Source organism: Macrobrachium rosenbergii, chromosome 25 (assembly GCF_040412425.1).
Source record: "Macrobrachium rosenbergii isolate ZJJX-2024 chromosome 25, ASM4041242v1, whole genome shotgun sequence".
NCBI classification, from domain to species: domain Eukaryota; kingdom Metazoa; phylum Arthropoda; class Malacostraca; order Decapoda; family Palaemonidae; genus Macrobrachium; species Macrobrachium rosenbergii.
Window position 1 is genome coordinate 9,963,566 of NC_089765.1, and position 17,171 is coordinate 9,980,736.

The window sequence follows — 17,171 nt, forward strand, 5'->3', positions numbered from 1 at the left end:
TATATATATATATATATATATATATATATATATATATATATACTGTATATATATATATTGGTTGACTTCAATAAACTATATTTTAAATCAAAGCACACGCTCTGTATTTTGCCTACATTCAACTCGTTAACTTGAACTTTTATTTCCGCCAGAATTTCCATACATTTCAGCTTCAAAATTCCACCGGAGAGCATATCACAGAATAAACCTGAATTCACAAAGTGGGTCAAAGAAGTATTTCCAATAGCAAGTTCTATATGCAGGCTTACATTATTCTTTCTTCTAGGTCTTTTTTTTTTTCATATTTTCAATGCGCATCAGCCAGCATAAATAGCATCAAACTACATGCAACCTGAAAGACATTTCCTGAAAATTTTGCATGATGAGAAAGCATTTGTATTTCTACTGCTTCATTTGTAGCACATATCCTACAGGAAAGGACAGAAATCTCTTTTGGCTACCTTTTGTCACTTCTACCTTTCGTTAGTTATTTTGGTTTTTTTTAACATGCCACAGTGGATTACAGGTATGCAACTTTTAAATGACGCCTAGACGTGTGTCCTAGAATGAACAAACAGGGTCAACGAGAGATAGAAGGAATATGAGATTTAGGTCAGAGGACAAGCACTGGAACCTACGAGGTCATTCAGAGCCGAAAAGGAAACTGAGAATATAAGGCTTTTTAAAGTTGTAACAAGTGGAAAACCTCAAAGCAGTTGCACTATGAATCAATATTATTGTTAGGAGAGGGTGGAAAGTAAGATGGAAGAGAGAGAGAATACAAATGGAGGTACAGTAAAAGGAATGAAAGGGGTTGTAGACAGGGACGAAGGGACGCCGCAAAGAACCTTAAGTAATGCCTACAGTATGCAGTGAGAGGTGCACTGACGGCACTACTAGCCCTACGGGAACGAGACAAAGAAGGATTAAACAAAACCACAGCCAACTGGTGGAGGACACACCCTCAAGTGATCTTGCTTCAGAGGGACTATCTCCGTTGATTCACATCCCCTCGATAACGGTAATGCTACATTTACACACTCCTTTGACACTCGGGGTAAGTCTGCTTTCGGCTCTCCTGCGGTGGAGGCAATTTCGAGAAGGAAAGATCAGACATATGATGGCAATAAGTGCACAGCATATAAAGAATATGTGTCAAAGGTGAAAAATAATACGGATCACGGCTTTGATTAATAATATTCTATGCAATTTAATACAAGAAGAAAGCAAATTTAAAAAGAACTGCAGACTCTCCTCTTCCGCAGAAGCTACGATACTGACGAGAAAACACTGAAAGACAATCATAAAATATAAGAAGTACCTTATTTTGAAAACGTACAAGGGCCCGCCTCAGAGGGAGGGCTGTACATAAAACCAAAGTGAAACAAAGTGAAACAAAGTGAAACGGAATGACGTCTCTACTGCTTTTCGCATTATCAGGGATATTCCACTACGTCGTCGGCTCTGTCGATTGCAACACAGGTCAGTCATTAATTCGTAATCCACTTCTTTCCTACCAAAACTTACAGTCAGTCCGATTTCCCAACACACATGATAGTGTCACCTTCTTCATCTAATCAATTGCATAGTGTCACCTTCATTTAGACAACTGCAATAACTTAGTGGTAGTTGTAACCAGTGATTCATCCAGTTATCGGAATCGGCTAAGGGACCGCTCTCCACTTGCGGTCACTGACTTGTTTGTGATATGTATGCGGTAAGCTGCCGATATGTTGATGATATGTAGTGTGGACGCACCCTTCTTTATTTGCTATCAGTTCTCGAGAAATGTATTTGGATGTATGAAGCGACATTAATGATGAAATAGCAACAATAATACATCCCGATTGTTTGAGAAGCCGAATTCTTATCAACACATTCGCACAAAGAGTTGAGAGCCACGGTCAGAAATGAATATGAACCGTATACGCGTTTCTCACTGCAAGACTTCATTGACATCATAATATTGGAAGCTTCAACTCATTTGCGAATGCTTCCCTGGTTGCTTTCTTGCTTCTCCTAAAACCTTTCTTTGCCCTTTCCTAAACCTTCCTTTGCCCTTTCCTAAAACGATTTTGTTATATGAGTCATGAGTTGGCCGGACAAGTATTTGCTACAGAGACAGTTCATTGATTTAAAACTGTTTACCTTCAAGATTCATCTACCGGAATACGACGATAACACGATTATCGCGCGTTGTCTTCTTTTTTGTCATCAAGTGGCTTCGTTTTGTTAGTAGACAAATAGATAGAATATGTAATTTAGGCCGAAGGCCAAGCGCTGGGACCTATTAAGTCATTTAGCGCTGAAAGAACAATTGAGAGTAAGTGGACTGAAAGGTGTAACAGGAGGAAATTGCACTATGAGTCAATTGTTAGAAGAGGGTGGGAAGTAAGATGGAAGAAAGAGAATCTGAAAGGAGGCACAGTAAACGGAACAAAAAGGGTTGCAGCTAGGTGCCGAAGGCACGCTGCAAAGACCCTTAAGTAATCACTACAGTGCACCGCATGAGGTGCAATGAAGGCACTACCCCCCTACGGGGAAAGAAAGATGGAAGACAGAATATAAATGGAGGTACAGTAAATGCAATGAAATAGGTTGCAGCTAGAGTCGAAGGGACGCTGCAAAGGGCCTACTGTACACCACATGAGGAGCACTGACAGCAATACCCTCCTACAGGGTCTTTTTGTTGGTGACGTCAATAAATAACTATATAAACATCGAGTTGCAAGGATTTCGTGGTAGACTGATTCAAGAAAGTATGGTTACAAAGTCAAACACTGAGGCACTTTCAGCCACTAAGCGCTTATGACACTCAGAGTATACAGTTAGTGTGACTGGACACCAAGATAAAAGATAGGAATTGCAAACAGAGAGCAGCTTAAAAATAAACAAGTAAAAAATGCGCCAAAGTGTCTTCGGAGCAATCGAGTTTTCTGTACAGCGTATAATCAAGGCCACCGAAAATAGATCTACCTTTCGGGGGTCCCGGTATAATGCAGTATGAGCCGCAGCCCATGAAACTTTCAGCCACGACCAGCTGGTGGCCTGTCCTATAGCGTTGCTAGGCGCACGATCATGGCTAACTTGAACCTTAAAATAAAAACTACTGAGGCTAGGCGGCTGCAATTTGGTATGTTTGATAACTGGAGGGTAGATGTTCAACATACCAATTTGCATCCCTCTAGCCTCAGTGGTTTTTAAGATCAGAGGGCGGACAGAAAACGTGCGGACGGACAGACAAATCGCCATCTCAATACCTTCCTTTTACAGAAAACTAAAAGTGGGTTCAGCCAAGGGTAGAAGGGACGCTGCAATCAACCTCGAGTACTGCCTATATTGCACCGTGTGAGAGGTACTGACGGCACTAACCCCCTGCGGGAATTCCAAGTTAGATAATGCGTTACCTTTCGTAAAAACGAACAGTTCCTGTTAGACTTTGTTTATGGGCGCAAATAATTCTCAATTTCGTCATAACTCTATGAACCAGAATTCACACGATTCGGCAAATACACAAACATACAATCTCTTCATACCTTTTCTCTTTGGCTGCCATAGATATTAAGACTCTTTTAAAGCTCCTGCCCACACCACCCTTCTGCCTTCCTACTTTCACCTATTCGTCTCTCGTCCTACCATCATTCATCAGGTGTGTCCATTCTGTAGTAACACGTGTCATAACCACACGTCCGCAGCTCACCATATACACATCACAAACAGGCGAAATTCAAGTCAAGTCACTTATTAGTAGCCCTAACCGGTGCTTCATACGATTGTCCAGCACTTACCAAAGGTTTGTTCTCCACTTACGGTCGCTGACTGATTTTCAACCTGTTTGTGATATGTGTGCAATAAGTTGCCGATGTGTTCATAACATGTTTTACAGTAGTGTGGACGCACCCTTAAACTTTCTCCTAAGTGTCTGTACAAATTAATAACTTCAATTCTTCCATCGTCAATGGCAACATTCACTGCAGCACCTTCATGGCTTTCATTTATCACCATAACCTAAATCATTCTAGCATCCCCTTTCAGTTTTCTTCTCTTCCAAACACTTTTTCAACTCCTTCGCTCGTTTCAGCAGTTTTTCAACATTATCTGCAATCAACACTGTATCATTTATAAATGTTAGCTACTTCATATTCCATTTACAACCCCCTTTCTTAGCCCACGACTTTTTTTTAACCAACCTCTAATGTCTTTTCTCTGAGTTCTCTCCCACTCCATCCAGAAAGATGTTAACTGGCCAAAAAGACATAATTTATCCTTGCACAAGACCCACCTTCATACAAAGTCGTTTCAACATCTTCATATTATTATGTCTAACTTTATTATTATTATTATTATTATTATTATCATTATTACAGGAGATGAACCCTATTCATATAGAACAAGCACCCCACAGGGGTTACTGACTTGATATTCAAGCTTCCAAAGAATATGGTGCTCATTTGGAAGTAGGAGAAGGTAAAGGGAAATAGAGAAAGAAGAGGCCTCACGTATTAGAAAGAAAAAAAAATTAATAAATTAATAACTAGATAAAAATGTATCAAAATGCAAGGAGAATCGTATTAGGGTAGTAATGCATTGCATCTTCGCTTGAGCATTTGATGTTCCAATTATACGACATCCTCCGGAAGACTGTTCCACAGTCCAACGGTGCTTCACTATCATCATAAAATTTTTATAACTACTTGCAACAAAAGACTTCCAACTAAATAAATCAGCAATACTTCCCTTCAAGAAGCCTCTTTCCCGAATTCATCATAAATTTCTTCTTATTCCTTAAATGCCACATACAACCTTTTCCATTTCATCTCAGATTTCTCACTTAAATTTTTCAAAATAAACAACTGAAGTTTTTCATAGTAAACAACTGAAGTTTGTCTAACACCTTCACAGCTGTTTCCCTATCGATCCCCCGGTCTTTTACCTTCTTTCAGTCAAAATCTGCCGTACACCTTCTCTACAGGCCATAGTTATCTCCTGCACCTTTCCCCTTATACAAATGAACAATTATACCTGTCACCCATTCTTCTGGAACCTTTCCCTCTTTTACTCTTTCCAATCGCAGAAAAATATTCAAGTTGAGACACTTTATCGTGGACGCAATGAGCGCGAGAAGAAATCTGTCTTTTTTAGACTATGAATAGTCGGAAAAGAACCACATTATCGGGGCAATATGTAGAGAAATCAAGGTATACACCAACGCAGTTTTTTGGCGAATGTCACGACTACCATATCGAGAAGTACGAACCATAATCTCTGAAAACGATAGAGGTCCTTAATCAAAATTTACACATAGAAAAGCAAAAGGGTGCGTCCACACTGCAGGAAAAACATGTCATCAACACCTTATTGCATACATGTAACAAACAGGTTGAAAACAAGTCAGCGACCGTAAGTGGAGAGGTGATCTTTGGCAAATGCTAGATAATCTTGTTAAGAACTGATTAGGACCACCAATAAGTCGTTAACTTGTATTCAATCTGTTTGTGGTGCTTCTGTAATGAGCTACTGACGTGTGTTTGACTTTTAGCTACCTACAACTGAAGGGAAGGGATGTTAAGAGACCCCAACTGACCCATTACTACTACTACTATTACCCAAGTCTGAATGATAAAAGAGTGTATCTGAAGTACCAGTGTACATTATTTTATTGGACATGTATCTCATTTTCTTTGCAGGTAATGGCCACATAGAAACAAATAAGGACCTCAATCATACATTCGATCTCCCTGAAGTGAACGAAATTATCTTCGGCTTCAAAGTTTCAGTCTATGAAGCCAGCATTAGAGTCTCTCTTTCCACGGCAGAAATAAAAGGCAAAAGTCAGAGTATAACTTACTACGGGAAGGGAGATGAGTGGCTCTTCTTCAGAATAACACAAGATGTGAGTATATGATTTAAAAGAGTAAACAGGAAACATGTTGGAAACAACACTTCCATTCCATGATCTCGAAAGAGACAAGCGAAGGATAAAACAAAAAATGTTTGAAGTCTGTTTTTGACATTGAGAACATTTTGGAAACATCTGAATTATATAATTAAAGCAACTTCGGCATTCATATTTCTCATAACATTCAGGTTGAGATAATTTAGTGTGTGGACGCAACAAATAGACAGGTTAGTAATAACTACTTTATCATGGCTACTTGTAGAGAAATCAAGGTATGCGCCCAATCATAGCTTTTGCCCTATTTCACGACTACCATATCAATATGTATAAACCATAATCTCTCAAAAAGAGAGCCTGAAAATTCTTAGAAATACCAAAACTGTTAATATAAAAATGGCAAAACAAAGGTACAAAAGGGTGGTACTAAACACACACACACACACACACATATATATATATATATATATATATATATATATATATATATATATATATATATATTATACTGTATATATACATATATATATTAATATACACATATATATGTACAATATATATATATATATATATATATATATATATATATATATATATATTATACTGTATATATACATATATATATTAATATACACATATATATGTACAATATATATATATATATATATATATATATATATATATATATATATATATATATGTGTGTGTGTGTGTGTGTGTGTGTAGCGTTGAAGAGTCTTGTAAATGGTATTTAGTAATATCCATTTTTAACTACCCAATGTGTGCAGAAACATTCTCCCAGTAGAGCTACTGAGAATAGTACAATATTTTGATCATTGTTACTTCTGGAAAATAACACAAATCTCTGCTGTCAACTCATCTGTCTGCTGGCAACCACAATTTCTCTCCACTCAGGATTACCGGATACCTCTAGATAAAACTATTTCCCTTAAAACCATGAACATTACTTTGGCTGGAAGGAAATTCACAGTATCTAGCACCTACAGCGTCTGCTGGCGCATGTTCCTTCCTGATGGTAATGTGGGTAAGTCTACATCTAAATCCATTTTTTAAGTCTCTTTGTTAGCTACATTCGTTAGTAAATGTTAATTTTATGTTAGTGATAACTCCACGAATAGCCTGTACGAAGAATGTCAAAACTTCGAATGAAAGAACTGCTTTTTACAAGGGATGAAGAATCCGCCTACTCTTTTAAGTAAAGCATGCCGATTAATTACTAACAAAACTAGATCCACTTATTTCCTTGCTTATCATCTAGAAAAACTTTGTCCATATAACATTAAGGCTGTCAAGCCAAGGACTGGGTCACTTTCGGCCATTCAGCACTCAAGACATTGAACAGAGGAAGGTAGAGTGGTTGGACAATAAGATAAGAGATCCACAAACCGAAGGATATGAAGTACAAGGGTCTATAGTTGGAAGCGAGAGCTAAACCCAAAGTTACACTAACGTTCTACACATGGAACCGAGAGCTAAACCCAAAGTTCCACTAAGGGTCTACAGATGGAACTGAGAGCTACACCCCAAAGTTGCACTAAGGGTCTACAGATGGAACTGAGAGCTACACCCAAAGTTGCACTAAGGGTCTACAGATGGAACTGAGAGCTACACCCAAAGTTGCAAGGGTCTACAGATGGAACTGAGAGCTACACCCAAAAAGTTGCGCTAAGGGTCTACAGGTGGAACCGAGAGCTAAACCCAAAGTTGCACTAAGGGTCTGCAGGTGGAACTGAGAGCTACACCCAAAGTTGCACTAAGGGTCTACAGATGGAACTGGAGCTAAACCCAAAGTTGCACTAAGGGTCTGCAGGTGGAACTGAGAGCTAAACCCAAAGTTGCACTGGGGTCTACAGATGGAACTGAGAGCTAAACCCAAAGTTGCACTAAGGGCCTGCAGGTGGAACTGAGAGCTAAAAACCCAAAGTTGCACTAAGGGTCTACAGATGGAACTGAGAGCTAAACCCAAAGTTGCACTAAGGGTCTGCAGGTGGAACTGAGAGCTACACCCAAAGTTGCACTAAGGGTCTACAGATGGAACTGAGAGCTAAACCCAAAGTTGCACTAAGGGTCTACAGATGGAACTGAGCGCTAAACCCAAAGTTGCACTAAGGGTCTACAGATGGAACTGAGAGCTACACCCAAAGTTGCACTAAGGGTCTACAGATGTAACTGAGAGCTACACCCAAAGTTGCACTAAGATGGTCTACTGATGGAACTGAGAGCTACACCCAAAGTTGCAAGATGGAAGGGTCTACAGATGGAACTGAGAGCTAAACCCAAAGTTGCACTAAGGGTCTACAGATGGAACTGAGAGCTACACTCAAAGTTGCACTAAGGGTCTACAGATGGAACTGAGAGCTACACCCAAAGTTGCACTAAGGGTCTACAGATGGAACTGAGAGCTACACTCAAAGTTGCACTAAGGGTCTACAGATGGAACTGAGAGCTACACCCAAAGTTGCACTAAGGGTCTACAGATGGAACTGAGAGCTACACTCAAAGTTCCACTAAGGGTCTACAGATGGAACTGAGAGCTACACTCAAAGTTGCACTAAGGGGTCTACAGATGGAACTGAGAGCTACACCCAAAGTTGCACTAAGGGTCTCACAGATGGAACTGAGAGCTACACTCAAAGTTGCACTAAGGGTCTACAGATGGAACTGAGAGCTACACTCAAAGTTGCACTAAGGGTCTACAGATGGAACTGAGAGCTAAACCCAAAGTTGCACTAAGGGGTCTACAGATGGAACTGAGAGCTAAACCCAAAGTTGCACTATACAGATGGAACTGAGAGCTACACCCAAAGTTGCACTAAGGGTCTGCAGGTGGAACTGAGAGCTAAACCCAAAGTTGCACTAAGTGTCTGCAGGTGGAACTGAGAGCTAAAACCCAAAGTTGCACTAAGGGTCTACAGATGGAACTGAGAGCTAAACCCAAAGTTGCACTAAGGGTCTACAGATGGAACTGAGAGCTAAACCCAAAGTTGCACTAAGGGTCTGCAGGTGGAACTGAGAGCTAAACCCAAAGTTGCACTAAGGGTCTGCAGGTGGAACTGAGAGCTAAACCCAAAGTTGCACTAAGGGTCTACAGATGGAACTGAGAGCTAAACCCAAAGTTGCACTAAGGGTCTACAGATGGAACTGAGAGCTACACCCAAAGTTGCACTAAGGGTGATACAGATGGAACTGAGAGCTAAACCCAAAGTTGCACTAAGGGCCTACAGATGGAACTGAGAGCTACACCCAAAGTTGCACCAAGGGTCTACAGATGGAACTGAGAGGTACACCCAAAGTTGCACCCAAGGGTCTACAGATGGAACTGAGAGCTACACTCAAAGTTGCACTAAGGGTCTACAGATGGAACTGAGAGCTACACCCAAAGTTGCACTAAGGGTCTACAGATGGAACTGAATGCTACACCCAAAGTTGCGCTAAGGGTCTACAGATGGTACTGAGAGCTACACCCAAAGTTGTGCTAAGGGTCTACAGATGGAACTGAGAGCTACACCCAAAGTTGCACAAAGGGTCTACAGATGGAACTGAGAGCTACACCCAAAGTTGCACTAAGGGTCTACAGATGGAACTGAAAGCTACACCCAAAGTTGCACTAAGAGTCTACAGATGGAACTGAGAGCAAAACCCAAAGTTGCACTAAGGGTCTGCAGGTGGAACTGAGAGCTAAACCCAAAGTTGCACTAAGGGTCTGCAGGTGGAACTGAGAGCTAAACCCAAAGTTGCACTAAGGGTCTACAGGTGGAACTGAGAGCTAAACCCAAAGTTGCACTAAGGGTCTGCAGGTAGAACTGAGAGCTACACCCAAAGTTGCACTAAGGGTCTACAGATGGAACTGAGAGCTAAACCCAAAGTTGCACTAAGGGTCTACAGATGGAACTGAGAGCTAAACCCAAAGTTGCAGTAAGGGTCTACAGATGGAACTGAGAGCTACACTCAAAGTTGCACTAAGGGTCTACAGATGGAACTGAGAGCTACACCCAAAGTTGCACTAAGGGTCTACAGATGGAACTGAGAGCTGCACTCAAAGTTGCACTAAGGGTCTACAGATGGAACTGAGAGCTAAACCCGAAGTTGCACTAAGGGTCTACAGATGGAACTGAGAGCTACACCCAAAGTTGCACTAAGGGTCTACAGATGGAACTGAGAGCTACACCCAAAGTTGCACTACCTTGGAACTGAGAGCTAAACCCAAAGTTGCACTAAGGGTCTTCAGGTGGAACTGAGAGCTAAACCCAAAGTTGCACTAAGGGTCTACAGATGGAACTGAGAGCTAAACACAAAGTTGCACTAAGGGTCTACAGATGGAACTGAGAGCTAAACCCAAAGTTGCAATAAGGGTCTACAGATGGAACTGAGAGCTAAACCCAAAGTTGCACTAAGGGTCTGCAGGTGGAACTGAGAGCTACACCCAAAGTTGCACTGGGCCTACAGATGGAACTGAGAGCTAAACCCAAAGTTGCACTAAGGGTCTGCAGGTGGAACTGAGAGCTAAACCCAAAGTTGCACTAAGGGTCTGCAGGTGGAACTGAGAGCTAAACCCAAAGTTGCACTAAGGGTCTACAGATGGAACTGAGAGCTAAACCCAAAGTTGCACTAAGGGTCTACAGATGGAACTGAGAGCTACACCCAAAGTTGCACTAAGGGTCTACAGATGGAACTGAGAGCTAAACCCAAAGTTGCACTAAGGGTCTACAGATGGAACTGAGAGCTACACCCAAAGTTGCACTAAGGGTCTACAGATGGAACTGAGAGCTAAACCCAAAGTTGCACTAAGGGTCTACAGATGGAACTGAGAGCTAAACCCAAAGTTGCACTAAGGGTCTGCAGGTGGAACTGAGAGCTAAACCCAAAGTTGCACTAAGGGTCTACAGATGGAACTGAGAGCTAAACCCAAAGTTGCACTACGGGTCTACAGATGGAACTGAGAGCTACACCCAAAGTTGCACTAAGGGTCTACAGATGGAACTGAGAGCTAAACCCAAAGTTGCACTAAGGGTCTACAGATGGAACTGAGAGCTAAACCCAAAGTTGCACTAAGGGTCTACAGATGGAACTGAGAGCTAAACCCAAAGTTGCACTAAGGGTCTACAGATGGAACTGAGAGCTAAACCCAAAGTTGCACTAAGGGTCTGCAGGTGGAACTGAGAGCTAAACCCAAAGTTGCACTAAGGGTCTACAGATGGAACTGAGAGCTAAACCCAAAGTTGCACTAAAGGTCTACAGATGGAACTGAGAGCTAAACCCAAAGTTGCACTAAGGGTCTACAGATGGAACTGAGAGCTACACCCAAAGTTGCACTAAGGGTCTACAGATGGAACTGAGAGCTAAACCCAAAGTTGCACTAAGGGTCTTCAGGTGGAACTGAGAGCTACACCCAAAGTTGCACTAAGGGTCTACAGATGGAACTGAGAGCTAAACCCAAAGTTGCACTAAGGGCTGGAACAGATGGAACTGAGAGCTAAACCCAAAGTTGCAATAAGGGTCTACAGATGGAACTGAGAGCTAAACCCAAAGTTGCACTAAGGGTCTGCAGGTGGAACTGAGAGCTAAACCCAAAGTTGCACTAAGGGCCTACAGATGGAACTGAGAGCTAAACCCAAAGTTGCACTAAGGGTCTGCAGGTGGAACTGAGAGCTAAAACCCAAAGTTGCACTAAGGGTCTACAGATGGAACTGAGAGCTAAACCCAAAGTTGCACTAAGGGTCTGCAGGTGGAACTGAGAGCTAAACCCAAAGTTGCACTAAGGGTCTGCAGGTGGAACTGAGAGCTAAACCCAAAGTTGCACTAAGGGTCTGCAGATGGAACTGAGAGCTAAACCCAAAGTTGCACTAAGGGTCTACAGATGGAACTGAGAGCTACACCCAAAGTTGCACTAAGGGTCTACAGATGGAACTGAGAGCTAAACCCAAAGTTGCACTAAGGGTCTACAGATGGAACTGAGAGCTAAACCCAAAGTTGCACTAAGGGTCTACAGATGGAACTGAGAGCTAAACCCAAAGTTGCACTAAGGGTCTACAGATGGAACTGAGAGCTAAACCCAAAGTTGCACTAAGGGTCTGCAGAGCTGGAACTGAGAGCTAAACCCAAAGTTGCACTAAGGGTCTACAGATGGAACTGAGAGCTAAACCCAAAGTTGCATTAAGGGTCTACAGGTGGAACTGAGAGCTACACCCAAAGTTGCACTAAGGGTCTACAGATGGAACTGAGAGCTAAACCCAAAGTTGCACTAAGGGTCTACAGATGGAACTGAGAGCTACACCCAAAGTTGCACTAAGGGTCTGCAGGTGGAACTGAGAGCTAAACCCAAAGTTGCACTAAGGGTCTACAGGTGGAACTGGGAGCTAAACCCAAAGTTGCACTAAGGGTCTGCAGGTGGAACTGAGAGCTAAACCCAAAGTTGCACTAAGGGTCTACAGATGGAACTGAGAGCTAAACCCAAAGTTGCACTAAGGGTCTACAGGTGGAACTGAGAGCTACACCCAAAGTTGCACTAAGGGTCTACAGGTGGAACTGGGAGCTAAACCCAAAGTTGCACTAAGGGTCTACAGGTGGGACCGAGAGCTAAACCCAAAGTTACACTATGGGTCTAAAGGTGGAACTGAGAGCCAAACCCAAAGCTGCACTAAGGGTCTGCAGGTGGAACTCAGAGCTAAACCCAAAGTTGCACAAAGTAATGCTTGCAATGCACTACGTTAGGTGCACTGACAGCACTACTCCCCTATGGGATTCTTTGTCCTTAGGTCAATGTAGAAGTAGCAAGAAACTCGCTTCTACAAGAGAACCGCAAATCCAACACATACCTATTAACGTGAAATCTCTTAGTCAGCCTTGCTAGTCTCAATGTTTGATGCAAACTGTTAATGTTAGTGTGGCATTCATTTAAACTCAGTCCTGAACTTTACATACTGAAACATATAACGTTGTACCAATGAGGTCCTAAAAAAAAAGTACGAAAATCGTCTCTAAAATATGGAAAATTCTAGGATTCGTATTCAGCTTTTAATGATAATTGTCTTGTGACAGTAACTATCACCTTGAACCACTTTGTTTATTAGGAAACTCACTCACAATTCAGTCTCGTGAAGCTCTTCTCTTCCAGTCTCATTTTATAGTCTAATGGCAACCGTACAATAATCTGCAGCCAAATTAAGACTTTGTCCTTCCACTTGAGACCTAAGTGCAGTGGCTTGTAGTGATGCAAAACAAAATCTGACAATAACATGATGTATGTGACTGAAAACCCACTCACTCACTTCTTGTAACCCGCTAGTTTCACGCTGACTTACACGACATAAATTCTTTCTATAGCAATTTTAAATGCATAATACAATGAAAGAAAAAAAAAGCTATATTTTAACGATTACAGAATGTGAGACACTTCCTCCAACTTCGGAACAACCTGAATATTCAACTCCTGAACATCATCGGAATGATACCTTCTGCGAAATTTTACCTAAGAGTGAGGATGGTAGTACCAACACCATCATCCTCATAGTCGCTGTAGGTGGACTGTTGGTACTGTCATGGGTACTGTCGTCTGGGCTGATCTGTTACGTGCATCTCCTGAAGAAGCAGGTTAAGAGAATGCAGGAAGGTAGGGTGACAAAAAAAAAATCAGCTATTTATTACTGTTTCTTTGCTAGGGTGTATTTTTTCATTTTTTCACCGTGCATGAAAATAGAGACAAGCTCCTAAATAACGTTTAGAAGATTCACGATAAAGCTAAATAACCTATTCTAGTAATCAGTGAAAGATAGGAATACATCAATATAAGGACTTTAATTTGATGACAATAGTCGCTTCAGGTGAGAGTAACGAGGAAAGAATGCGGTGGGAATATTATTTGTTTAGTGGGAGCAAAGGTGTGAATAGTTTGGACCAATTCCATCTTAATTTGACTTAATATTCTTCGATAGAGGTATTATGAGAATGCTTTTTTTGCCTAAACGCCAAAACATTCATCGAAGCTTATTAGCTGCCACTGCCATACACACACACACAAGACCTCCAAGGATTACAGCAATTCTTTCTTAGCACTGAACTCTGTCTTCTCTGTAGAGATTGCCACCTTTATGAATGTGCCAACACAAACCAGCGGGAGCTGACGTGTGTTGCAGTGACCCACAAAGACTTTCACCTTCTCGATTTCCTAATATTTATATGATCTTTACCAATCAAAGTCTTGAAACATGAAAGGCAATGAATGAAGAAAATTTCCAGCCCAAGTGGAGTTCGAAGCCACACGGGATAGAAGACAGTAAACCACTGCATCATGGTTCTACCTCCAGTCTCCTAGACGAGGTGGGCTTGACTCCAAAATGGAAGCGAGGACTTCATTCCTGTTCTTTCACACTTCATAGCTTTCCGTTAAAAGAAAATCAGACAATATTACCTAGTCAACGAAGTTAAAACAGGCCACTAAAGCTATCCTCTGTGTGTATGTATGTGCTACTTCTTTCACTGGAATGACAGCTTATGAAATTATCCTGTTTCACATTTTCCACCAACTCCTATCTCTTATCACTCTCTGGGTTTTTCATCTTTCATAACAAACTGTTTTTCCTCTCTTTTCCTCGCTCTCATAATTTCACGTCTAACGTTTACTGTGACAAAATCATAAAACAGTCTGGCACCAACAATACTGACTTCTACAATCAACATCTGCAGAGAGGGCGCACAGCATGTGCAAATTAAAAAGCAAATGACGACCTTTCCAGAACGACTGCGACAAACACCAAAGCATAGCCAAGTAAAGAAAGGTGCTCTTACATCCCCTGTCCCATCCAGATGTACAATTATCAGACTTGGCTTTCATTCAATCCCTTGATTCACTACTGCAATCTGCCTCTTCATAAGTGCACAATTTTCAAGTTTCTTGCCCAAAGGGGTTTTGGTTGGTGCTCTGACGTATGACCAACAATGATTACAGGAATATATACAACCATAAAAACAGCAACAAATGATATAAATTGCAGAAGCAACATGGCCTCATTAGCAACACATACTTGTTATTACATGGCTATGGAATTCAAATGACAGTTAGTGCATTAACATTTTACAGGCAAGATTGGGCGACATCATACACAAATAACCGTGGGAGAACGAAAACAAATAATATAAAGCACTATTTCTTCCTCTTGGTCAAATACTATTTCTTCCTCCTGTTCAAAAACAACTTCGCTGATCAAAATAGTCTAAGATTGTCTAAAATGGCTTACACGATCCCTGAATTACTTTCAGTAAAAAATTGCGGTCTAGCTATTCAGTTGAGAAACTTAAGAGTGTTGATGCCAGAATTCTCCAACACAGAAAGACCTAGCAGCATAGAGCTATCTCTTGTTTAACATGCAAAATGAGTTTACCAAACCTCCATCTTTCAATAAAGAAAAATAAGTATTTTTTTCTTTCTTTTTTTCACCAGAACATCAAGCCATTATCATGAACCCAGCAAACCAGAGGCCAGACCTCAACACAAGGAACGCTACAGGAACTGTCTCAGACTCGACTTCCGGAAGGCCAAACTCGGCTCACGAGAGCGAAAATAGTATCTACGGTGTTATTGTTCGTTAAAGCTCAAATATGAACTAATAAAGCACACAATATATAAATACACACACACACATATATATATATATATATATAATATATATATATATATATATATATATATATATATATATATATATATATATATATATGGGTGTGTATGTGTGTATTTGAATAAAATGTTTATCTATTCTAACCTAATGGTAACCCTATTCCTAAGATAAAAGTTGTTGATAAAAAAAATCCCTTGAAATGAGAGTGGCATCGTCAAATGTTCTGTAAAATTATGAAGTTTTGATAAACCTGCATTTGAAGCTGTAGACTTTTTTGAAAAATTTGTTACTAGTCTCGTGATTTTTCAGCTGTTCCTCAATATTCAAAATTAACTCTCGCAAAACATTGTTTTTTCGACTGGTCTAGGCCTCACGAGCAACTGGTTTCATATTTTTTTTCGTAAATTACCCTGAAACATTAGACAAGATTGTAAACAATGCCCACTATAATAAAATCCAAATATACAAGCCAGAAATTTTCTCCCTCTCATCCTTAAAGTTCATATTATTTTGAAAAACACGTTACAGACTTGATGCATTCCAGAATGATTCAAGAACTTAACTGTCTAAAACGTAATTTTGGGAGATATTTAGGATGTAAACATACCCTATACTTGTGGTCCACGTAGACTCATAGAGCAGTTTATTACGTAAGAGGTAACTGGTTAAGCAGAACCAGGAAGGAGGCCTCTGCGGTGAAAACATTTATTTCAAACGTACACATAAAATTCAGTACAAAAATCTCAAGAGATTTGCCAACACTCTTATCACAGTGTTGACTCTACTAGGCCTAGTCCCTCTTTCAAAATTATATTCATTTCTTTTCACTTCGTATCCCTCCAAGTTCCATTGAGAAGATAACTCTTCTGGTCCATTATTCTTAAAACAAACAAAACGCGGTAAATATCATATACATAAAGAAAGGCAGTACATGTCGCGGTCGGAGACTGGCAGGAACCAGGGTCCTCAGTTTTACCCTTACTTCTGGTATCATGCATACATGCACATTAGATGCTTCAAAAGGATGATCCATGAACAACATCCCGTGCTGGCATAAGGGACAGCTTAGTCAACGAGAAAAATGCTTCCAATGTGCATCCCCCCCCAAAAAAAAAAAATTAATTTCGGTGTCGAAAGGTATTACTTACAGCACCCAACCCAAACCCATCAGCTAAACAGTAGTTGCATGTCAATAAGTTCAACTAAACCGAAACAAAACGCAAATGATCTTTGGCACCCCCCCCCCCCACAAAACCCCACAGCCAAAAACATTATAGTAACCAACCCTCCCCTCAGCCTAGAACAACCCTAGACCGTTTCTCTATCAACAGACATATCGTTAAAGGAGGCACGGATGCGCTACGGAGTCACAATGCAGATTACTTGCTTAACTTATTCTACTATAATTCCAGATCATAACAAGCAAAAAAAAAAAAAAAGAAAGAAAGCTTTGGTATATAAGTCAATAACACTTCCCAGCAGCTTAAAACTCCCCTTGCAGGTGATGCCGCATAGGCCTAGGCCCTTTTAAGAGCGGTTATTGTTCTCATGATCCGTACAAATGGGCGACGAGACCAGGGCGCTCAAGATACGAATTTCGGGATCGTCGTCCTTATTTCAGGATGGGGAAAATGTTGAAA

The 17,171-nt window shown here is 40.9% G+C and overlaps 2 protein-coding genes across 2 annotated transcripts in view; one reads left to right on the top strand and one right to left on the bottom strand.

The window, feature by feature from the left end:
• The window catches only part of LOC136852307 (RNA-binding protein 7-like), a 273,240-nt gene that overhangs the window by 239,992 nt on the left and 16,077 nt on the right, over positions 1 to 17,171 (bottom strand). The gene's annotated exons all lie outside the window — the stretch shown is intronic.
• Positions 1,255 to 15,548, top strand: LOC136852308 (uncharacterized). Its single transcript, XM_067126815.1, has 5 exons — positions 1,255 to 1,482; positions 5,688 to 5,893; positions 6,812 to 6,941; positions 13,299 to 13,526; positions 15,354 to 15,548. The coding sequence occupies exons 1-5, from the start codon at positions 1,410 to 1,412 to the stop codon at positions 15,500 to 15,502; spliced, it is 786 nt and encodes a 261-aa protein (XP_066982916.1). The 5' UTR covers positions 1,255 to 1,409; the 3' UTR covers positions 15,503 to 15,548.

Excerpts from the sequence above, each read along its gene's own strand:
- LOC136852308 (XM_067126815.1), top strand. The coding sequence starts at position 1,410 with ATGACGTCTCTACTGCTTTTCGCATTATCAGGGATATTCCACTACGTC. Across the intron at positions 1,483-5,687 it reads CTCTGTCGATTGCAACACAG|GTAATGGCCACATAGAAACA; the intron begins GTCAGTCATTAA and ends TTTTCTTTGCAG. Across the intron at positions 13,527-15,353 it reads GGTTAAGAGAATGCAGGAAG|AACATCAAGCCATTATCATG; the intron begins GTAGGGTGACAA and ends TTTTTTCACCAG.